We start from the raw sequence: 25152 nt of genomic DNA, 5'->3' as shown, positions 1-25152 counted from the left end.
CAAGAAGGACCAGAGACTTTGCATATGTATTAAATGTATTGTGATGGGAAGATTATCCTGGGTTTCCCATGCAGCCATGTGCCTTTTTTCCCCCCAGGGCTGAGGACCGAACCCAGGGCCTTGTGCTTGCCAAGCGCTCTACCACTGAGCTAAATCCCTAACCCTGCCATGTGCCTTTTTAAGAGGCAAGCAGAGAGATTTGAATACACACACACACACATACACACACACACACACACACACACACACACACACACACACACATACACAAAGAAGGTATTGTTACCACAGAGGTAAAGGTTGGAGTTATGTACCCATAAACCAAGAAATTAGAGCAACCATCAGAAGCTAGTAGAGGCATAGAATTTGTTCTCTCCTGAAGCGTCAGTGTGGTACATAGCCCTGCCAACTCCTTGATTGCAGTCAGTAATACTGATTTTATACTTATGGCTTCCAAAATACAAGAATAAATTTTTATTAAGAGTCATCTCTTGTTTTAAGATACCAGGTTTGTAGTAGTGGAATTAAAGTGGCCGTAGGAATGCAAAAGAAATACATTCTGTCTTTCCTGACAGCTATAATATAATTAGGAGCTAATTAAGAACAATCAATATATGCTTGCTGCTCTTTGGTGGAAGCAGGTTCAGTTCCCAGCCCCCACACTGTGGCTCACACTTGTTTGTAACTCCAGTTCCAGGGGGTCAGGCAGTGTCTTTTGGCCTTTGTGGGGAGCCAGGCATGCAAGTGGGTAAAATACCCTTAAACAAAAAAAAGAATAACCAATATGAAGACAGCCTAAGGGAAAGATGGAAACTGAGTGTTTGGAGCGATTGCTGAACTGCTAGATCATACTGAAGTTATAGCTTTATTGGTGATCTAACTCTCCAAGCATATAAATGGAAAACTCCCTAATGGTGTTAGTCAGAGGTGGACTAGCTATTAATAGTTATAGAATCTTACTCATATAACAATAGTGGCAGGTGCATTTTTGTGTTTGATTTTGGTTTGGGGTTGTTTCAAATTGAAGCACAAATCTCTGTGTTTCATTAATTGGCATTTAGTTTAAAATATTTTGTTAATTTAAAAATTGTGTGTGTGTGTGTGTGTGTGTGTGTGTGTGTGTGTGAATGTGAATGTGAATGTGAATGTGCACAGGAGTACAGGTGCCTGCAGAGGCCAGAGATGACATATTCCCTAGAACTGGAGGTACATGTAAAGCTTCCTTGGGTGCTGGGAAGTGAACTTGGGTCCTTTGCAAGAATAGTATGCACTGGTAAACACTGAGCAGTCTCTACAGCCCCTAAAGATTTATTTTATGTGTGTATGTGGAAATGTGTGTGCAGGTGCCCTTGGAGGCCAGAAGCAGGTGTTAGGTTCCATGGAGCAGGAATTTGTGAACAGCCCCATGTGTATGGTGGGATCTGCACTTCAGCTATCTGATTGAACAGTAAATGCTTTTAATTGTTCGGCCATCTGTGGTGATATATTGTATTTTTAAGGTTCGTGTTACAGCCATCTCTTCAGCCCTGGTATCTGGTTTTAAAATGACTTGGCATGGCAGTGTACTCTTGTAATACTAGCACTGGGATCCTGAGGTAGAAGGGTGGTAAATTCAAAATCAAATTGAGCTTCATATGGAGTTTTAGGCTAGCCTGTGATACATAGTAAGCTCTCACCTCAAAATAATAAACAGTTTTAAAGCCAGGTGGTAGTGGTGCATCTCAACATTTGGGAGGCAGAGGCAGGTAGATCTGTGTGAGTTTGAGGTCAGGCTAGATAGCCAAGGACAGTGAAGGCTATACAGAGAAACCCTGTTTCAAAACAAACAAACAAACAAACAAACCCCCCCCCCCCAAAAAAAAAACAAAAAACAACTAAAAACAAACCAACCAAAAACCATAAAAAGTACCAGTTTTTAAATTGATATATAGGGCTTGAAAGAGGGCTCAGTGGTTAAGAGTGATGGCTGCTTTTCTAGAGGACCTGGGTTCCATTCCCAGCACCCATGTAGTGATTCACAATTATCTGTAAGTCTAGACTCAGGTCATGTGACACTCTCTTCTGGTACACAGACATACATGTAAGCAAAACACCCATACACATAAAATAAGAAAAACATGTTTTTTTTGGTATATGATACATACATACATATATATGACAGCATGATACATGATACAATATAGTGACAGATATAAAGTCTTCATATTTACAGCTCAGTGAAATTAAGTTTTTGAGACAGTGTTTCATGTAGCCTAGGTTGACTTCAAATTACTGTGTAGCTCAGATGACCATGAACTCCTGATTCTCCTGATCTCCCTTGTGCTGACATTTGAAGCCTGTGCCATAACATCCAACTTCAGTGGATTTTTCTGAAAATCTGTTTTTACTTATGTGTATGTGTGTGTGTACCATGTGTACTTGGAGGCCCATGGAAGCCAGAAGAAGTTGTCAGGTCCCCTGAAACTAGAGTTACAGGAAGTTGTAATTCTACCAAGCATGGGTGTTGGAAATGAACTCAGGTCCATTTGCAAGAGCAGCAAGTGCTGTTATTTTCTGAATTATTTTTCAAGCCCTCCTCAATGGGTTTAAAATATAGAAACACATATGTGTCCATTACATAGGTTGCAACTGTACAACTTTCAAAACCCTGAACAGTATAAAGTTAACCACTATCTTTTTTTTTTGTTTGTTTTTTTTTGTTTTTTTTTTTGTTTTTCGAGACAGGGTTTCTATGTGTAGCTTTGTGCCTTTCCTGGAACTAGCTCTGTAGACCATGCTGGCCTCGAACTCACAGAGATCCTCCTGGCTCTGCCTCCCAAGTGTTGGGATTAAAGGCGTGCGGCAGCACCGCCCAGCGGTAACCACTGTCTTGATTATCCCCCATTAATTTTTCCTTTTCTTGAATCTGGCTTATTCACTCAACACTGTTTTTTAAGTTTATGCTAGTTACTGTATCAGTAGTTCACTCTTTAACTGCTGTGTAGATGTACCACATTTTGTTCTTGCATTTTATTATTTAAGGACTTTTGGAGTGCTTATAGTTTTTTCCCTTAGGATTAAAATGTCTATGGACAGCACCCCATTTATGTGTCTTTTGAGACATGGCTCACATATCATTATGAGTTATTACTGTTATGTCCTCCTGGGGAATTTCTCCTGGAAAGAAGATAGTTTTTGAATCTTTGCCAGCTTGAAAATGTTTACTCTTGGGTGTGAATGCTATCTTTCTTGAGCACAATATTCTAAAACTAATGTCCACTGATAAGAACAACAAAACAAAACAAAAAAACTAATGTCCTGTTGTTACTGGAATCCTTTCTTGTCTTCTAATACTTAGGATTTCTGAACAGAAACCAATGCTGTATCTGCTCTCTATTTTTCTATAAGGGCTTTTGGTTGAGCTTATTATTAATTGATAAGTTATTATAATCTGTCTGATTTGTTTGTAGTGAGAACATATAGAATATGCAGGAATAATTGATGGTATAACCTTAGCCCTCTTCGAATATTTTAAAATCACATTTATATATTTATCCTGAAGAATATGCTTAAGAGGTGTATGATCTCTGTATGGATCTTCAAGGTTGGCGGTTTTCTGGTCTATGATGAAGGAAGATATTTTGTTATTTAGAACATTTGCATGTAATTGATTATCCATTGCAATCATTTTCATCAGACATTGCTCATCAGACCAGACCCTGAGCCCCATTAGGTATGTTTTTGAGGTAAAACAAAGGGACATGTAATAAAGAGCTGCTTGTCTGTGACTGAATGAAGCCATGTGGACAGTCTTCATGCATTTAGGTAGTGCGTTTATTATGGCCCCCAAATCACTTCACCTTTTTCAAACCAATTTTATGATTTCTCTCTAAAGGCAAATAAAATGGAATTTTGACTCTACTTCTATGTTGATTGTGTTTGATGAGTTTCTTTAACAAATTTCCTGGTTTAAAATAAAAGCTGTGTCTTTAAAGGTGTATCTTTAATTCCAGTACTCAGGAGGCAGAGGCATGAGGGTGAGGCACAAGGGAGCAGTTCGAGATCATTCCCTGCTATATAGTGAGTTTGAAGTCAGCTTGGGATACGTGAAACCTTATCTCAAAAGAAAAATAAAGCTGCAGTTGAAAGACTACAGAATCAACTTTACCTATAGAAATTTCCCAGTATGAATCCTCCTACATTGAATACCTAGAGCAAGAAGCAAGAATACCTAGAGGCTTTTTTACACTGATTACACAACATGGTTCTCTCAGTATGAGTTCTCTGATGTTGCCTCCTAAAGGCTGAATGTTGTCTAAAGCCTTTTTCCACAATGACTAATGACTGTCTCCCTCAGTGCCCTCCCCAGTGTATATTTCATGATGCTAGAGAACAACATATCCATTTATGGCATTTTTCCTCTATATGACTTTTGAAATGTACTGAGAGAATCTTTCCTAGGAAAGACTCTTCCACGCTTAACACACTTAGAAAAAGTCGTCTTCTGAGAGTTCCTTCACAGGTCTAAAAGGCTGTGCCTTATGGAAAGATGTTTTTACATTTATGTGAATGCTATCCAGTATGACTTCTCTAATGTCAAAGTATGCTTCATGAAGAGATTTTTTTTTTGTTTGTTTGTTTTTGCTCTTGTGCTCTTTATAGTGTCTGTCACTGGTTCATTCTGTTGAGTCAAAGATGGTAGGAGCTCTATATAGCCATTCCATATTCCTTGTATTTAAATAAGCTCCTCCTCCAGGAACTATCCAGCATGTACTGAGGGTTGTGTTACATGAAATGAAATTTTTTTGTGTGCATATATTTAATTTACATGATTTCTAAAAAAAAAAAAAGAAAAAACCCACACACAAATAAAAAACACCAAAAGAAAAAAAAAAAGGAAAAAGTTGTGGTGGAGCATACCTGTAATTCCAGCACCCAGGAAGGAGAGGCAGGAAGATCAGAAATTCAAGATCGTCCTCTATAACTCATTTTTAACAATTCAATGTGTTAGTAGTATTCTACTACTCCCTATTCTCTTGTAGTATCTGCAGTAAATAATTATTCTGCATAAAATAAAATTCAGTATGTCACATTCTTTTTCCTATTGTAAGATTCTGGCCGGGCGGTGGTGGCTCACATCTTTAATCCCAGCACTTGGGAGGCAGAACCAGGAAGATTTCTGTGAGTTAAAAAACAACAACAACAAAGAAACCCCACTATTTTGGGGTGGGGATGACAACCTAGGAGATATAGATACACTATCCAACTTTCAGAATCTTTTTTTTTTCAGAATCTTTTTTTTTTTTTTTAACATTTTAAAAAAGATTTATTTATTTATTATGTATACAGAAGAGGGTGCCAGATCTCATTACAGATGGTTGTGAGCCACCATGTGGGTGCTGGGAATTGAACTCAGGACCTCTGGAAGGGCAGTCAATGCTCTTTACCTCTGAGTCATCTCTCTGGCCCCATAAAGTCAGTGATTCTTTTCTTTTTTTCTTTTTTTTTTCAAGACAGGGTTTCTCTGTGTAGCTTTGTCCCTTTCCTGGAACTCACTCTGTAGACCAGGCTGACCTTGAACTCACAAAGATCCACCTGCCTCTGCCTCTTGAGTGCTGGGATAAAGGGGTGCGCCACCACCACCTGGCCACCAAAATAGTGTTCTAATAGAATCTTCAATGTTTGTACTTCCAGTGAATTAACTTTTACAACTGGAGAGCCTTGGAACAAGATGTGTGTGATGATTTTTTTTTGTGTGTGTGTGAAATATGTATTTTTAATTATGTGTATGTATCTTTGTATGGGTACATGCATGTGAGTCCAGGTGCCAAAAGAGACCAGAATATAATAATATCAAATCCTCTGGAATTATAGTAGTTGTGAACTATAAGATGTGGATGCTGGGAACATAAATTGGGTCTCCCAGTAGAGCAGGAAGTGCTCTTACCTGTTGATCTATCTTGTGGCCCCTAACTTTTAAAGATATTGACAGGTTACTTTCTGAGATGACCATTCCCGTTCAGTTTTCCATGAGTATCGGAGGAAGATTATGTTAGCTCTCCTTTTAATTTTGCCAGTCTGATGACTCAGAAAGTATTTTCTTTTGTTATTTTATTTTTTAATTAGATTTTTATTTATTATTGGTATGCATGTATGTGGAAGTCAGTATACTTTTATGGAGAGGATTGGGCATGGAAACAGTGGTAGAATAAGAAGCAAGAGGCGCTGGATGGTGGTGGTGCACGCCTTTGATCCCAGCACTCAGGAGGCAGAGACTGGCAGATCTCTGTGAGTTCAAGACCAGCCTGGTCTACAGAGTGAGTTCCAGGACAGGCTCCAAAGCTACAGAGAAACCCTGAGCTATTTTTTTCAATATGGTAAAATGGTTCAATTTATACTTTGCAATATGCAAAATGATGAAAATACATTAAATTGATAGAAACATTCTATAAGGTTAATATATTAAAACACAAAGCTCAGGATTTGGGTATATTTCAGTGGTAGAATGATTGCTGAGCATGTTCAGGGCCCTAGATTCAATCCCTAGCATGTTAATAAAACAACTCTAACATGCATTGGAAGCACTTAAAAAACTTTTTCTACATCATTGATTTGTACATTTTGTGTTTGGTTGGTAGTCAAAGATAGCCGTGTTTGGATTTTATTTTTTTGTTTCTACCACATTCATTCCTATTTATTACTTCAATTTCTAATAAAATCTATATTGAGGGGGTCTCTACAGTTATCCAGGCAGGGAATTGAACCCGAGACGAGATGAGAATGAAAATCCAATTCAGATTGACTTTGTCAGCCTGGATCAGACTTTGGGGAGTCTAGTGCCAGACAGTTGATTGCCTTCATATTTAAAACAGTACAATTTGGGAAAAGGTTTCCAGGCAACCACCAGTCCAAACATTCCAATTTTAGGGGCACAATAGAGCTTAAGGTGTGACTGCAGAGAGACTCTTTTACAAAGTACATGTGACCATGATGATGGGTTCTATAGCTGAAAGGCCTAGACTCTAATGTGGTCTCTGACCAATAGCATAATAACATCTCCCTTAAGGACGAGTAATGGTCTAGGGAGAGAAGAGTCTGAGATAATCATTCTCGGGAGTTAGGGTGAGGTCTGTTCCGTCAGATAGCAAAACAGTCACCAGGTCATTAACAACTTCCACTCTCAGCTTTCAGGATGAAATAAAGGTATTTGGTTTTTTTCTTTTTCTTTTATTTTTTATTTATTTTATTTTATTTTTTTTTTGGAGCTGAGGATCGAACCCAGGGCCTTGCGCTTTCTAGGCAAGCGCTTTACCACTGAGCTAAATTCCCAACCCTGGTATTTGGTTTTTATCTCCTCCATTGAGGAGACATACCTGTGTGATTAACATGCCTGGTTCTCTTAGTGCTTCTCCTTGAGTAGAATGGCCTCCCTGCCCCCAACACTATATTATGTTAGCTATTTTGTTTTCTGTTTTTTTTTTTTTTTTCTATTTCTTTTTGTTTGTACAGATCTCCTGTAGTCCAGGCTAGCTTTAAACTCCTGATTGTTCTGCCTCCACATCCTGAGTGTGGAGATTGCAGACATGCCCCCAAATGCTCAGCTTTTTGTTTTCTTTACAAATTTCTAGTGCCTCATAATTAAATGATTTTGATTTATTATGTCAGGGTCTTAAATAGTGCAGGCTGTGGTGTCCCCTGAGCTCCTGATTCTCCTGTCTCTACCTCCCAGGTGCTGGGGGGAGGGAGGGAAGAGGGGGACCTTTGATTGGTGTGTAAAATGAATGAAAAAATTTTCTTAATTAAAAAAAAATCCCAAACTCTAGCCAAGCAGTGTTGGCACACACCTTTAATCCCAGCACTCAGGAAGACAGAGGTATGCAGATCTATGATGAAGCCAGCCTGGTCAACAAATCAAGTTCCAGGACAGCCAGGGCTAAACACAGAAAACTTGTCTTGGGCTAAAAAATCCAAAACTCATTTCTTTTTGGTGTTCAAAATGGAGAAAGCCAATTATAACCTTTTTGTTTGTTAATCTTCATTATCAATTGTTAGGATTTAGAAACACCTAGGATGTTGGTGATATATACCTTTGGGTGTTTTCAAGGGGGATTACTACTAACAAAGTGGGTGTGAGCCATCCTGAATATGAGCAACACAATCCCTTGGGCTGGGAGGCCAGATAAAAATCAAAGGGGAGAAAGGGAAGAGCCAGCCAAGAGTGCCAGCATTTCATTTTCTCTTCTCCAGCTTGAGATTCCGTGAACTGTTTCTTTACACCATATTCTCCCTGCCACACTGAACTGCACACACCTTCTGAAATAAGGAACCCAAACAAACCTTTGCCCTCTTAGGTTTTTGTCAGGTAAATGGAAATGTGATACATTTTCTCACTGGCCACATAGATCTGGACAAATATAAAAACCATAAAAACAAGCAAAAGCAGATAATCTATATTAAAAAGGATCATACTTGACATGGTGGTTGCCTTACTTTTCTACTGCTGTAAAGAGACACCATGACCAAGACAACTTATAAAATAAAGCACTTAACTGGGGGCTCACTACAATTTGAGAGGTAAAGTTCATGACCATCATGGCAGAAGGCAGGCAGGCATGGGACTGGAGAAGTAGCTGCGAGCTTACATCTGATCCACTGGAAGCAGAGAGCTAACTAGTAATGACAAGGTTTTTTAAACCTCTAAGCCCACCCCTCGTGACACCTCCTTGAAGGCCACACTTTCTAATCCTGCTGAAGCAGACGTTCAAATATAAGTGCCTATGGGGGCTATTTTATTCAGAAGACCACAGTAGTGCATGTCTGCAATTCCAGCGCTAAGGAGGAAGATGTAGAGAAAAAAAATCACTTAAAGTTTGAGGTCAGACTTAGTACATGAGGCCCAGTTACAAACAAAAGCTCACCACTCTAAAATAACTATCACTAAATTATTGATCTGTATTTTATAGAAGTATGGCTTTGGCTTTTTAAAGGCCTACTGATTCTCTCTGTTCTGACAAGTGCTGGGATCACAGGCATGCTCCACCATGCCCACCTTGAATTTTCCTAAAAATCAGAATTCCGTATATAAACAAAATCGAGAACATTTATTTCCTTTCAATACAGTTTGTAATGCTGGGCATGGGTTGTTGTTGCACACGCCTTTAATCCCGGCACTCAGGAGGCAGAGCCAGGTGCATCTCTGTGAGTTCAAGGCCAGCCTGGGCTACAGAGCGAGTTCCAGGACAGCCAGGGCTACAAAGGGAAATCGTGTCTCAGGTTAATTAAAAAAAAAAAAAAAAAGTTCTATAACGAAATCACAAACATCGGAAGAACTCAGGGGAAACTGTCTTGTATCCAGAGCCAGTCCTCTCAAAAGACAGAAGCATGGAAGAAAATGAATATCCGTGAGTCCTCAATGCCTTAGATATAACTACATAAATAAAGGTAAAGAAACGTTTCTTCCTTATCGCAATGCCTTGGGTGACAGGCACAGGGCAGCTGTTTCTGGCTAGCAGCAGGGACCAGTGAACCATGCAAAGCGCTCACTGCCGAACCTCTGGGGTGCGCGCGCAGCACGATTGGAGTCTGCGCATGCGCAGTCACCGCGAACATGGCTGCCGCGGACCGTCACCGGTGAGTCCTTTCCGCGCCTCGGTGCCGTTCTCTGCTTCTGCTTCCCGGTTGTGCGGGTGGGAGTCGAAGGGAATTGGTGGGCCGGCGTGCAGTGCGTCTGCGTCGGGTTTCACGGGGGCCGTGGGTGTGGCCGGGGACGCTGCTGTCTTCGCAGGTGTGCACGCCCCCGGGTCGGGGAGGTCCCTTTCTGGCCGGTGTGAACGCCCCTCCGCGCTGCTGTCGGGTGAGGTCCCGGCCCTTTCCGACGCGTAGGACACCTCCGTGTGGACCCGGCGGCCTTGTCTCGAGCACGGTCCTCCCCGCAGCTTTTGCCGAGATCCCTTGGGCTCCCGGGCCTTCCGAATCTGCTGTTCTCGTGGTGAGTGGGCTGCCTGGCTCCAATGGGCGGGGCTGTCTTCCGTGGAATCTTCTAGGCAGTTTGTCCTTCCCTCTACCGATGCTTGCAAAATAATATATGTGTGTGTTTATAATATGTTTGTACCCAGGTAGGATTCCTCCCTCCCTCTGCTTTCTGGCCGTGTCACTATCTCGTCCTTGGTTTTCAGTGGTTTTATTTCCCTGTAAAAGCACGCTTTTGTCCATCTCCTCCAATAACTTCCCTCCTCCGTTCTTCCTCTGCCTTCTCCTCCCAGCTTCTGTAATTTGAAAGATTTCATACCCACAGCTAAGTTGCAGGCATAGTTTAGTAGATAGTGACAAAGCCATGTGTGTGTGTGTGTGTGTGTGTGTGTGTGTGTGTGTTTGGTTTTGAACCGTGTGTGTGTGTGTGTTTGGTTTTGAACCGTGTGTGTGTGTGTGTGTGTTTGGTTTTGAACCGTGTGTGTGTGTGTGTGTGTGTTTGGTTTTGAACCGTGTGTGTGTGTGTGTTTGGTTTTGAATCAAGTGTGTGTGTGTGTGTGTTTGGTTTCCAGCCAAGCACCTTGTGTGTGTTAGGCAGTCACTATCATTGAACTCCATCTTTCATGTTTATTTTAAGGTTTATGGAGATCCCTCTTCCTTAAGTCTTTCGCCATCATTTTATAAATGTGTGTGAGAATTTGTATGAATTAGGACTTAGAATATTTTCCCATCTGAAAAAGCAGTAAAAGAAATAAGCACTTTTGTCAGGCTTGGTGATGCATGCCTGCAGTCCCAGCACTTGAGAGATGACACAAGCTAGCACAGTCTCATAACTGAATTTCTCTCCTGAATTTCTAATGTACCATCAAGGTGCCTGCTGGGGAGTAGGTCCAATAGATCTGATCCTGGTGGGCTCAACACACTTAAAAAACAACAATAACAACACTGCTGTTATACCTCTTAATGTGTACAGTTCATTTTCTTGCTCTTTTTGCTTAAGACAGGGTCTCTCTATGTAGTCTTGGCTGGCCTGGAATTTGCTATGTAGATCAGGCTGGCCTTGGACATAGAGACCCACCCACCTCTGTTTCCTGGGTTCTGGGGATGCAAGGCCGGCGTCACCATGCCTGGCAATTTTAGAAGCTTTTCATCAGTTACCAACCCAGAGAAAACCCAGACTCCTCATTAACTATCCCTTTTATCTCCTCCATCTCTCCTCGCTGTAGCCTTTTTTGTCTGTTCTGGAGATTCATATAACTAGTTGTAGACTCTGGTCCTTTGTGTCTGGTTTCTTTGACTTAGAAAACGTCTTCAAAATTTATTCATGTTATAGAATGTATGTGTACTTTGCTCAGTTTTGTAGTTTTGTAATACTCTATGGATTTTTATTTCTTCAGTGTATTTTGTTTTGGATGTCACAAATAATGCTGTGAACCTTTTTAAAATAGATGTATGTCTTTCTGTCTTGTGGAATAGCTACATAGACGTGGGCCTGATTACAGCATTTTAGTGAGTACAAAGTGATGTCTCATTGTTGTTTTGATTTGATTTTTCTCGTGGCTGATGATATTGAGCATCTTTTCTTTTGCTTATTGTTCATTTGCAAGCTGGGAAGTGACCCCTTCCCTAAACCTGACCATGGTGGGATTTCCCAGACTCTAGGACTGTGAGATATAACTTTCTGTCACTTACGCCATTAGGCTGTTGTATATTTGAATTCAGAAAGCAATCTAAAGCAAGACAAGATGTTTGTTTTGTTTATTTAAAAAATGTGGGTTGTCATATTTATGTATTTATTGAGGGGCAGGGTCTCCTTTCAAGTGCTGGGATTATAGGTGTGCCTCACCATGCCTCATTTTATTATTGACTTTGAATTTTATGTATTCTAGATACATTGTCTCCTATCTGGCGTGTTTCTTTTGACTTTATTGGTTGTGTTAAGTCTTAGGCTTTGATAAAATAAGTATTAGTTCTAGGTGAAATTAAATTTATTTATCTTTTTATTTATTTAAAAAAAAATCTCAAGGTAGTTACCCACATTATTCAGAAGACAATCACGATCTGAACTTAGGTAGAACTTGTGAGACCTTAAATTTTTACTTTTTTTTTTTTTTTTTTTTTTTTTTTTTTTGAGACAGGGTTTCTCTGTGTAGCTTTGGAGCCTGTCCTGGAACTTACTCTGTAGACCAGGCTGGCCTCGAACTCACAGAGATCCGCCTGGCTCTGCCTCCCAAGTGCTGGGATTAAAGGCGTGCGCCACCACTGCCCGGCAGATTTTTTTACTTTTTATTTTAATTTTATGTGTATGGGTGTTTTGTCTGTGTGTATTCATGTGCACCATATGCATGCAGTGCTCACAGAGACAAAAAGAAGGTATTTGATTCTCTGGGACTGGAGTTAGAGATAGTTCTGAGCCTTCATGTGGATGCTCAGAATCGTTCATGGGTCCTTTGCAAAAACAGCAAGTGCTCTTCACTGTTGAACCATCTCTTTAGCCCTCTCATTTTACTTTTTTTTTTTAAATTAAAAATTTTTTAAAAATTTATTTTACATACCAACCACAGCTTCCCCTCCCTCCTCTTCTCCTGTTCCCTCCCTCCACTTCCCTTAAACCCCCCTCCCCCCATGCACTCCTCCTTTCAGAAGGGGTAAGGCCTCCCATGGCAGTCAGCAAAACATGGCATATCAAGTTGAGGCGGGACCAAGCTCCTCTCCCCTGCATCAAGCTTGAGTGAGGCATCACACTTTAGGGAATAGGTTCCAAAAAGCCAGTTCATGCCCTAGGAGCCCCACAAACAAACCAAGCTACACAATTGTCACCTACTTGCAGAGGGTATAGGTCGGTTCCATGCAGGCTTCCTAGCTGTTGGTCTAGAGTCTGTGAGCTCCCATGAGGTTGGGTCATCTCTCTCTGTGGGTTTCCCCATCATGATCTTGACCCTGCCTTGCTTGTATAATCCTTCTTTTCCGATGGACTCCTGGAGCTCAGCCCTGTGCTTAGCTGTGGATCACTGCATCTGCTTCCATCAGTTACTGGATGAAGGGTCTATGATGACATTTAGGGTAGTCACCAATCTGATTACAGGAGAAACCCAGTTCCGGTATCCTCTCCACTATTGCTAGGAGTCTTAGCTGGGGTCATCTTTGTAGATTCCTAGGAGTTTCCCTGGCACCAGGGTTTCCCCTAACCTCATAATGGCCTCCTTTATCAAGATACTGCTGTCATTGCTCTCCCATTCCATCCCTCCCCCAATTAGACCATCCTGATCCCTCATGTTCCCATCCTTCATTGCCTCCCATTAATCCCCCACCCCACCCCCAGTTTACCCAGGAGATCCATCTATTTCTCCTTCCCAGGGCGATCCATGTATCCTTCTTAGGGTCCTCCTTGTTACCTAGCTTATCTGGGGCTGTGGATTGTAGCCCAGTTATCCTTTGCTTTACATCTGATATCCACTTATGAGTGAGTTCGTACCATGTTTGTCTTTTTGGATCTGGGTTACCTCACTCAGGATGACTTATTTCTAGTTCCATCCATTTGCCTGCAAACCTCATGATGTCATTGTTTTTTTTTTTTTTTTTTTTAAACCACTGAGTAATACTCCATTATACTACATTTTCTTTATCCATTCTTTGGTTGATGGGCATCTAGGTTGTATTCAGGTTCCGGCTATTATGAATAATGCTGATATGAACTTAGTTGAGCATGTGTCCTTGTGGTATGATTGAGCATTCTTTGGGTACATGCCCAAGAGTGGTATCTCTGGGTCTTAAGGTAGATTGATTTGCATTATTCTGAGAAACTGCTATACTGATTGCCCAGAGTGGCTGTACAGGTTTGCACTCCTACCAGCAGGGGAGAAGTGTTCCCCTTACTCCTCGTTTTACTTTTAAGTCCTCTAGTATTTCTTTTTCTTTTTTTTTTTTTTTTTTAAGCTGGGGATCGAACCCAGGGCCTTGTGCTTGCTAGGCGAGCACTCTACCACTGAGCTAAATCCCCAACCCCCACCTTTTTTTCTTGTAAGGTGGCAAAAATGGTGGCCAAGCTTGAATTTTCTTTTTAGTGGAAGAGAAAGGTGCATACTATGTTGTTCTGGAGCACTACTCAGTGGGAATTTATGGTTCGTCCAAATGAATTTAGGAGCAGTGGATAATTGTGTTTTAGTTAACAGCCATTCTAGGAACACCATGATTTACCCACAGCTGCAGATGTGGTTTTGCTATTCATACTAGTAGTATATACAATCCATCAGTCATAATAGCTTGGAGAAAATCCATAGGTCCCCTTGTCTATTCACTTGCTACAGTGTATACTGTAGGATCATTGTTACTGTTGGTGATGCTGGGCCTGGATCACAGGGTATTAGACAGCCTAGGTCAGCACTCTTCCAAGATACACTCCTAGCTCTGTGGTCCTCTTTTTTTACTATAAGCATTAAAGAATAACACTTTTGGGGCTGGAGAGGTGGCTCAGAGATTAAGCACTCTGGCTGTTCTTCCAGAGGTCCTGAGTTCAATTCCCAGCAACCGTGTGGTGGCTCACAACCATCTGTAATGCCTTCTGGTGCCCTCTTCTGGCATGAAGGCACACATGCAGGCAGAACATTGTCTATATATAAATAAAATAAATCTTTAAAAAAAAAGAATACTTTCTGTTTAAGAACTAACTTCACTGCAGCCCCATTGTCATGTTTTGTGATAATAGCATTTTTATTCTTGTTTACTTATAGTTATATTCTTATTTTTTTATCATGGTTTTAGTTCTATCCATCACTGAAAAATAGGTTATCATGTTAGCATTTTTCCAAAGACATGTTAACCCTCTTCCAAAGACACATGGTTTGTTTTATTTCTTGTTTTCTTGTATTTGGTCTTCTTCTGTCGATTGGTGGTTAGCTTGACTGCATTGTATCCAGTAGACTGGTCTTTCAGGCTGCTGTGTGGCCTGGTTTATTGTCATGTTCAGCGAATGTTGCGAATGTGCTTAGAAACATGCTTTCACCCTGCTGTTTCATAAGGCTGGCTGCTGGACATCTTTGCTGCTTGTCTTTGTCCAGCGGTTGTTTTTGTTTTTGTTTTGAATTTCCAGTTCTGAAAAGAAAAGAGCCTTTTATGGTGTTTGGATATGTTGATTTCTTCTTCCATTTAAGGATGCCTTGTCTGTGTTTTGTTGCATATTACTCCTGTTGTATTTCACTGTGCTCCTTATCTGGCCAACACTGTTTTTTTTTCTTTTTCTTTTCAGCATTGGATTGGATTTATCCATTTATCTTTACTTTTTTTTCTGTTCCCTCCTTTCTTCAGTCCCTCTTCTTTTGAAGAATTGTCTTTGCTTTTCTGAATTTGTTTTTATTTTACTCTCACTCCTGAATCTTGATGAACCTTGTAGTTTTTTCCTTCAGTAATTTGAAAGAAGCTTTTCATCATTCTTGGTCTTCTACTTTGCTATTCAGTAATCATGACCAACACATTGTTTCATCTTCACCATTATTGGTCTTTTTCCTTCCTTCCTTTCTTTTCTTTTTTCTTTTTTCTTTTCCTTTGGTGGGTGTGGGGAAGTTTTGAGACGGGGTTTCTCTGAAGCAGGTCTAGCTGTCCTGGAACTCACTCAGTAGACCAGGCTGGCCTCAAACTCACAGAGATCCGCCTGCCTCTGCCTCCCAGTGCTGGGATTAAAGGCATGGGCCACTACCACCCAGCCCTTCTTTTCTTTTAAGATCATTTCATAGGGTGCTGGAGAGATGGCTGAGTGGTTAAGAGCATTAGCTGTTCTTCCAGAGGACCTGGGTTTAATTCCCAGTCCTTACGGCTCACAACCATCTGAAACTCCAGTTCCAAGGGATCTTGTACCTTCTTCTGGCTTCTGCAGGCATTAGACATGTATGTGGTACACATATAAACTTGCACAGAAGACACCTATACACATAAAGTAAAACAAAAATTATATAAAAAAGATTATTTCATAGGTATGTATAGGTATTAACTTGTTCTTATTTTCTGAGATAACCATGATTAGATTTCCATGTTGGAAGGAAAAATAAAACAGTTTTATGCTTTAATACTGGATACCACACTATCCAGCCATGCTGATTGAGTAATTTGCAGCTTTTAATGAACATGTTGTGTGCAAATCTGAGCTTTATGTTATCATACTTCTATTTATTCATTTATTTAATTTAATTATAGATAGGGCTTTACTGTGTAACCCTGCCTGATCTGGGCCTTGCTCTATAGAGTAGACTAGTCTCATTCTTGGGGTGATCCTCTTGGCTTTAACTCTCAAGTACTGCATTTACAGCACTGGTTTACAGTTCTAGGTTTTCTTTTTCTTTCTTTTTTTAAAGATTTATTTATTTATACATACAGTATCCTGCCAGTATGTATGACTACAGGCCAGAAGAGGGCACCAGATCTCATTCTAGATGGTTGTGAGCCACCATGTGGTTGCTGGGAATTGAACTCAGGACCTCTGGAAGAGCAGCCAGTGCTCTTAACCTCTGAACCATCTCTCCAGCCTGGTTTTCATTTCCTTTTTTTTTTTAAAGCTAGGATCGAACCCAGGGCCTTACGCTTGCTAGGCAAGCACTCTACCACTGAGCTAAATCTCCAACCCTCATTTCCTTTTTATTCATATATGTGTTGACTTCTGATGAGGGGCAGTGGTGATGGGGTACAAGAGGGCAGTGGCCAAGATGGTATTTGAGAATGAGCAGAGATGTCTGGCTTCCCATCTCTCAAGTACTGGGTTAATTATTTTTGTTTTATTTATCTTTACACAGTATTCCTTTGACTTGTTCTCTAAGAGTTACAATGTAATGTCACTTCTTTTGAACCTGCTCTTGGCTTCTGCCCTTGCACTCATTTGAACTCCCTATTATAAAGATAGGAATTTAGAAAAGAAAACAAGTAAAATATACTCACTTAGCCCATTATCATTTTTCATTTTCCCCCAGATATATCTGTGTTTACTTAATTTGTGTTTTTCTTTCTTTTCAGTATGGAGCATGAGACTGAAAACAATAACTCAGAATGTTTCTGAAGAAGAAGAAGAAGTTTCCTTTGAGGTAGAAATGGAAGGATTTAAAAGAGAGGGATCCTGCCTCCCCATTTTAGGTGACAGTTGGGACTCTGAGAACCAGGAAAGAAATGTAAGGCAATCTCCTTTAACTGATGAGAAACCAGGGGCTCAGGAAGCAAATTGTGACCATCTTGGTTTGGGCGAGCATTTGAGTACAACCCCAGCCCTTCTAGCAACAAATGGCTTTCATGTTCATAACTCAGATATTAAACCTTTTGATTGTGAACAGACTTTACATAGTTGTCCCCCGAGTTGTCCCCCGAGGGGAACTGGTGATAGTGATGCTTGTGAAAAAGCCATCCACTCTTCCATGGAAGTCACTCAGCCTATAAGAAGCCAAATGAGAGACAAACCATATAAATACGCAGAAAGTATTAAGTCTCTAAACCACTTTACTACTCCCCTTTGTGATAAAAAAATTAGGAAAAGAAGCAAGAAATTTTACAAAGGTAAGGACTTCGGGGACATTTTGGCCATGAGCGCATCTCTTAATGAAAAAAGAAGTCACTCCATTGAGAAGCCCTATAAGTGTACTGAATGTGGCAAATGCTTCAAACGGAACTCTTCCCTTGTTTTACACCACCGAACTCACACTGGTGAGAAACCTTATACCTGTAGTGACTGTGGAAAATCATTCTCCAAGAACTACAACTTGATTGTACATAGAAGGATTCATACAGGAGAGAAACCCTATAAATGCAGTAAATGTGGGAAAGCTTTCAGTGATGGATCAGCTCTGACACAGCACCAGAGGATTCACACAGGTGAGAAGCCTTATGCCTGTCTAGAATGTGGAAAAACTTTCAACCGAAACTCATCCCTGATCTTGCATCAAAGAACTCACACTGGAGAAAAACCATACAGATGCAATGAGTGTGGGAAGCCCTTCACTGACATCTCCCATCTCACCGTGCATCTGAGAATCCACACCGGGGAGAAGCCGTATGAGTGCAGCAGATGTGGAAAGGCTTTCCGAGATGGCTCCTACCTCACCCAGCATGAGAGGACGCACACCGGAGAGAAGCCTTTTGAATGTGCCGAGTGTGGGAAATCCTTCAATCGCAACTCTCACCTCGTCGTGCATCAGAAAATCCATTCTGGGGAGAAGCCCTATGAGTGTAAAGAGTGTGGGAAAACTTTCATCGAGAGTGCATACCTCATCAGGCATCAGAGGATTCACACTGGCGAGAAGCCCTATTGTTGTAACCAGTGTCGGAAACTCTTCAGGAACATCCCTGGACTTATCCGGCATCAGAGGATTCATACTGGTGAAAGGCCTTATGAGTGTAATCAGTGTGGTAAAGCTTTTAGGGATAGTTCCTGTCTGACCAAACACCAGAGGATTCACACTAAAGAGACTCCATACCAGTGTCTGAAGTGTGGAAAGTCCTTCAGGCAGAATACTCACCTGGTAGTACACCAGCGACTTCATAACAGGGAGGGTCCCAGCCAGTGTCCTCAATGTGGGAAAATATTTAGAAGGAGCTGGTGTCTTGCCCGACATCAGAGAAAACACCTTAAAGAGCAGCCTGTGGAAGCATAATGAATGTGGGCCATATTCTTGAGTGAACAAAGGAGATGTATCTTCATATATTACTTCCCTTGTTAACAGAAAAGAATTTGAATATGAAATATTCTATTATCCCATTAATTCTGTTATTAGGGAACTCTTGAAGAGAGGATTGAATGGTAATCACTGTAGAAAAGGCTTCAGGGATGATTCAGCCTATACCAAACATGTAGTGCATACACTGAAATAAAGTACCCAGAAGTGAGCAAGATATTTCCCTAGAAATACCCATCTTACTTTACATCAGGATACTTAAATTGGAAAGAACTTATGAATGCATTCTGTAGAAAATCAGTAGGCGGTATCTTTAAAAGAGAGTATCACCTTATTGTGTATAAGCAAATGATGATTAGACTCTAAGCTTGTAAGTTTAATTAGGAAGAGAAGCTTTTGTCAGGAGGTTTTACTGTCTTTCCTGTATCAGCAAAGGCAGGCATAGTCACACAATGCCCCACAACGACCACAGGGTTTAGTTGAGTTTGCTGTTTGAATGTACTTCTGTTTTATGGTGCTGCCAGAACACTGAGGACTCATTTAATGAGGGGAAACTGGATGTAAGAGTTGCCTGTGATTGAAATGAATTTGTCCCTCTTAATACTAAAGTACTCTTCATGTTGGAAAGGGCTGCTTCTAAGAAATAGGATCCACTGCTTTAGTTGTTGAACAAAAAAAGTTGAATTGTTGTATTTCAGTTATCACTTGCCTTCATCATTGTTGATTATTTAGGACATTAATTTGTTTAGAGTTCAAGTCCTTTGAAGCAAAATCCAAAGGTTTTGTTGCCATACTAAAAATACTTAAATCATTGCAAAAGAAGGCATAAAATAGATCTATTATTATTACAATTGTGTTAAGTGTGTTCATATTTGGCTATAGGTTAGCAGTGTATGATGGGAAAAATTTAATGGCTTTCTTAGGAGACTACAATTGTGTAATTTTTCCTTTTTATACATTTTTATGTAATAATTTGATAATGTATATAGAAATGAAGCTAAAAGGAAGTGAATTTGGTGTTTTCTTGGATCTTTGCCAGTTGATAGAGGCCAAAGATATTGTTAGACATCCTACAAAGGCTAGATTATGGTTACAGGAAGCTGTAAGAGTCTACAGGTGTTATAGCTTCTCTGGAATCAGAGCATCCTGAGCCTAGAATCATTCTCTGAGCCTAGAATCATTTCTTTTGGAACTTGGATTATAAAGATTACGGCATTGTGGAGGGAGAGGCTTATCAGTTTGAGGACAGGGAAGAGAAAGTTACAGAAAAATCTGGATAATTCTAGCATCTCATTTCTCAGTGCAGTGCTGGCTGGATGAAAGCTAGACAGTTTGGTTGAGAGCTTCAAAGGCCTGTGAGTAGCTCTCCTGGTAATTTTGACTTGATCCTGTTTTCTGTCTTCTGGTTCCTATGGAGGGGGAATCTTCACTTGATCTTAGCCAAAAGGCCGAGAAGCGATTGGAGGGGGAATCTTAAGTCTATTTTGAGGTAATTAAGGCTATTGAGTAGATTGATAAGGAAGTCAAACATCTCACTCAGTCTTCTATACAGATGCCCTTCTTTGACAGGAGGAGCTATCATATGATGGGGATGGAGAGACAGCAGTTAAGAGCACCTGTTACTCCTGCAGAGGACCTAGGTTCAGTTCCTTGCACCCACATGGTGGAAAAGCTATTGGTGCCTAGTAGATAGAGGCCAGAGATGTTGTGTGATTCCTACAAAGATAGCTGTGTATTAATTCATCTCAGAATATTAAGAGTGTGGAGATTGAGGTATATATTTCTTTTCTGTACTTTTCAGTCTCATCATTAAAAAGATTAGTCTCACGCTCCAATGATATACACAATCATTTGTAACAGTCTGTAGCAGTGCTTCTCAACCTTCCTAATGCTGTGACTCTCTAATTAGTTCCTCATGGTGTGGTGACTCCAACCATAAAATTGTTTTCGTTGCTACTTAATAACTGTAATTTTGCTACTGTTTTGAATGGTAATGTAAATATCTGTGTTTTCCAATGGTCTTAGGTAACTCCTGTGAAAGGATCATTTAACCCTTAATGGGGTCATGACACAGGTTGAGAATTGCTGCTGCTGTATAGTATTATGTGTATCAGTAAGAAATATGAAAATCCCTATGGACTGTCCACATCATTCAAGGGCTGGACACTTCGTGTCTGTTATTCTTAAGTAAAACATGAATGTACCGCAGTGTCCCTGCTTCTTGATTCTATATTCTAGATTCTGGAACAGGAAGTCAGCACCAGACCCCCCAAGGAAGAGGGGTCAGCTATGAAATAGGAGTGAGTCCACATGGGGTTTGTGTGATGTGTGAATTGTTTCCCCTTGCTCTTTTCTAAAATTAGTTTTTTAAAATGATCAAGAACAATTGTTGTAATGAAAAAACTGCTCTATAGAAGGTGGCTACTTCTTTCTAAAGAGGTGAAGGTGAGATTTGAATTGGGAGAATTCCAGAGGACTCCTAGTACAGCCTGGGCAATGGTCGGTGTCGGGCTGCACGACTGGGGAGTAGGACAGAGGAGGCTGTCCTGACTGTCAAGATGAGTCCCATTCACTCACATGGCCTGAGGAGGCAGAGAACTTTGGCTGGAATCAGACGCAGAAAGTGAAGGTAGAGTATCTCAAAGAATGAACATTGAGTTTACTTTTCTTGTCTTTGTTGAGCATTTAATTTACTTGTTCCTGGCTTTAAGGCTGAACTGTCCACAATGTGAATGGCTTCTGAAGGCCAGAGGCAAGAAAATGGGTTCTCTGCAGTGTCTCCCCAGAAAGAACTACTCCTGTTCTTATCAGTCCAGTGTAAGTGAATTGATTCCAGTCTTAAAGTGGAGAGAACTGATGTGTGGTTTTAAGCCACAGTTTTCTGTGATAATTTGTGGTATCACTATTTCTTTTAGACTCCCAACTGAAGTATTTCGTGTGTGTCCTCTCACTCAGCAAGTTATAAACCAACCCTTCCACTCCATATCCATAAACAATGTCAGAAGGAAAAAAGAATTCTGTAGGCTCTGGCTTCTGTCCTTTTACCATTTTAACAGCCCTGAATTTTAGTGCTGGTTTAGATTATTAAATCCTATGAATGTATTTGGGTGTGATGGCACACACCTTCAATCCTAGCACTTGGGAAGCAGAGGCAGGCAGATCTCTTGTGAATTAGAGGTCAGCCTGGTCTACCAAATGATTTCCAGGACAGCCAAGGCTATTAGTGAGACCCTGACTTAACAACAAAAATTAATAATAAAATCCTATGAATGAGTGAAAAGAAATCTCAGCAAAGATTGATTGTTTTTCTCTTAAATTTACTCCCATCCCCTTCCACTTGTCTGGCCAAGAAGGCACATTTCAGCATCATAAAGTGTGTGTAGAGCCCAGGAATGTGATGGCTAGAGCAGGTTTTCCATCCAACATGGAAACTGTGGGAACATTTATGGCCACTGTCTTAATAATTTCCATTAATTGACATCCTTTTGATGCTAAAGTTATCAGTGCTCAAGTATGGCTGCAGATTGTTCATTAGACTGGGCCAACTTCTTGTCTCTCTTAGTTCAGCAACTGTGTAAATACCTGCAGTACTCCTAAGAGTTGGTACTATTGTAGAATGCAGAACGGGGTTTACAGTTCAGTAGGGGAGAAAAACGGGTACACATTATATATCAGATGGGTTTGATACCTGGAAGAAAAATAAAGCTGAGAAGGTATGGGGTGTATGTGTTGCACAGAAGTGATTACAGTTTTAGAAACAGGTCAGGGAAGTCCTCACTGAGATGATTCATACTGACCTATGAAACATGAGGGAATGAGCCAATAGTTACTTAGGGGAGAATATTCCTATAGAGGGAGGAACATACTGTATTTGAGGAACAGCCAAAAGACCACTGTGACGAGAATGAGATGATGTGAGATGGGGCCAGGGAGGTAACGGAGAGCAATTAATTAAAATACTGCTGCCACACACACACCTGCCCCTCAAAATGCTAAGACAGCTATGGTGACCTGTATAACTGGTGAAGATACTTCCCCACGGATGTATTGCACATCTCCAACCCTGTGAATTTAGGCTTGGTCATTCACTTTCTTTCACAGTGAAGGGCAATTGCAAGTGTGACATGTGAGGGGTGTGATGTCATGCAACAAGACATTGGGTTTAGGGAGGAGAAACCTTCCATCATGTCAGTTACAGGGGGAGCAATTAAGCCATAGATGGAACTTCTTCATGAGCAGTAGTTAAATAAGTGGCTTTATTGCAGAGGCAGGTGAGGAGAACAGAACTTTTCGGAAAAAAAAGTCCATTTGCAGGAAAACATCTATGACTCTGAAAAAGATAAATGGTTTCAGAATATGAACAACCAAGTCTGAGCAGAAGAAAATAACTAATATAGAAGTATATACTTTATCTAGGCTTGAAAACCACAGGCACTCAGCATTAATGGTCATTTCTGAAAAACTAATATTCAAGTTTTAAAAATTAAGTGTCTTATTCAGTGGCTCTTAGTATTCTCTCATTAGGTTCTTCAATCACCTCCATTCTGTAATTTTGGGACAGTTTTCATTATCCACAGGAAAGCTAAATATACCTGTTATCATTCTACTCCCCAAGACCCTGGCAACCACTAATCTATTCTCAGTGTGTGTTTGCAATTCTATACTTACACATCCATTAAAAAAATAAAACATGGCTTTTGTCACTTTTTCATTTCATTTAGCATATATTTTCGAGGTTCACGTTGTACTAGGATTCCTTTTTGTGGCTGAGAAATATGTCACCGTGTGATTAAAACTCTATTTTTTGCATATTGGTTGATAGACATTTCAGCTTCTACTCTTTGACTATTAAGAATAATGTTGTTCTGAACACATTTACAAAGTCATATGCCAATATAGTTTCAGTACTCTTAGGAGTGGAATTGCTGGGTCTTTGCTTGCTTTTTGAGGAACTAATGTCCATATCACTTGAACCATTTTATGTTTCTGCCGGTGATGTATGACTGTTTTGACTTCATGTCCTTACCAGCATTATTTTTTGTCCTAGTGGCGTGCAGTGTTACCTTGTGGTTTGGGGAAAATGTTTTTATATAGTTAAAATATATGCCTTATCCAACAGGTTAGCTTTTTTTTTTTTTTTTTTTTTTTTTTTTTTCCTGCAGGGAAAAGATAGTATTTTAAACTGTGTACCATATTTCTCCTGCAACTACTCAGCCACAAGTGACTGTAATGTGGAACTAGCTATATGTTGAGTTGTAAGCAAATGAGTGTGAATGTATCCAATAAAATTTTATTTATGGACTCTGAAACTTGAATTTCCTGTAATTTTAACTGTGAAATGCAATAAAAAAAAATCATTTTGTAAAGTAAGCCAGGCCTGGTGGTGCTCAACATGTAAATCTCAGCACTTAGAGGTAGTGACAGGAAGATTGCCACAAGTTCCAGGCTAGAAAGGACTATGCAGTAAGTCAGTCTCCAAAATACAAAACAGAACTATAAAAAAAAGATTTGGACTAGCTTTTACCCAGGGGCTACAGTTTGATACCTGTTCTACACAAACTATTTAAATGGAAAGGCAAATTGATGAAGCTTCTACTTGAGACTATCAAGCATTTTTTGTCATCTTGGCGTAGGCAAACGTTTTTAAATGAAATGAATATCAGAGAAACGCACAGAATAAGTTTAAGAATTCCTGCGCATCAGAAAGTCTCCATTATGTAGGTGAATGGACAAGCAGTAGAGAAAAGACTGTCGCTGGGCCAGCATAGGAGTGGTATTCGGATATGTAAGGGATCCGGCGTGTCAGAGAGAACCCATTGAAAATGTGGGCAAGGGCTGGAGAGGTGGCTCAGAGGTTAAGAACGCCAACTGCTCTTCCAGAGGTCCTGAGTTCAATTCCAGCAACCACATGGTGGCTCACAACTACCTGTAATGAGATCTGGCGCCCCCTTCTGTATACATGATAAATAGATAAATCTTTTTTTTTTTTTTTTTTTTTTTAAAGTGGCAAATCCTTTGGATCTGTGCCATCGTGAATGAGGAAATCCAAGTGGCCAATAAATTCATGGCAGTGCCCAGTTTCATTGCATGATATCCCAAGATGCTTTATCTGGGTAGGTAATATGCAAACAAATACTGACAAAGCTATGTTGACGGCAACATGCATTTTGCTTATTACTCAGGAGGAAGTCTATGTATTTCCAGAAAGAGCTGCAGTCCTAGACCCTGGCCAAGATGTTCACAACAGTTTCCGCTTAAAAAGAAGGAGGCGTGGGGTCTTACTATATAGTCCAATTTGGGGTGGAACTCCCTATATAAGCCAGCTTCCTGGGTCTCCAAAGTCCTGGGTTCGAGAGTGCTGATGTAGCAAATGTGAGCCATTAAGGCTGGCACACAGCCATTTCCTTTGAACAATTCTGGAAACAGTACTAATGTCCACCTATGCGCCATGGGAAATTAGACCACCACATAAAAATGAAGCTGGCGACCCTCAGAGGAGGAAAGAGCCACAAAACCCTGCTGTACTCAGCATTTGAGGGGTGGAACGAGGAGACATTGTTTC

General features: G+C 40.5%; 1 protein-coding gene across 2 annotated transcripts; it reads left to right on the top strand.

Moving 5' to 3' along the window:
* Positions 1-9482: 9482 nt before the first annotated feature.
* On the top strand, positions 9483-20507 carry Znf329 (zinc finger protein 329). Of its 2 annotated transcripts, XM_036166903.1 has the most exons (3): positions 9483-9609; positions 9764-9967; positions 16945-20507. In XM_036166903.1, exon 3 carries the CDS (start codon positions 16953-16955, stop codon positions 18567-18569), a length of 1617 nt encoding a protein of 538 aa, XP_036022796.1. In that variant the 5' UTR covers positions 9483-9609; positions 9764-9967; positions 16945-16952; the 3' UTR covers positions 18570-20507. The 2 variants fall into 2 exon arrangements, with proteins under 2 accessions (XP_036022796.1, XP_036022862.1); XM_036166969.1 differs by lacking the exon at positions 9764-9967 and having other exon boundaries at positions 9585-9609.
* The last annotated feature ends 4645 nt before the right edge of the window (positions 20508-25152 follow it).

Source organism: Onychomys torridus, chromosome 1 (assembly GCF_903995425.1).
Source record: "Onychomys torridus chromosome 1, mOncTor1.1, whole genome shotgun sequence".
Classification (NCBI taxonomy): domain Eukaryota; kingdom Metazoa; phylum Chordata; class Mammalia; order Rodentia; family Cricetidae; genus Onychomys; species Onychomys torridus.
This window is presented reverse-complemented; position numbering and strand designations above follow the sequence as displayed.

Excerpts from the sequence above, each read along its gene's own strand:
- Znf329 (XM_036166903.1), top strand. The coding sequence starts at position 16,953 with ATGAGACTGAAAACAATAACTCAGAATGTTTCTGAAGAAGAAGAAGAA.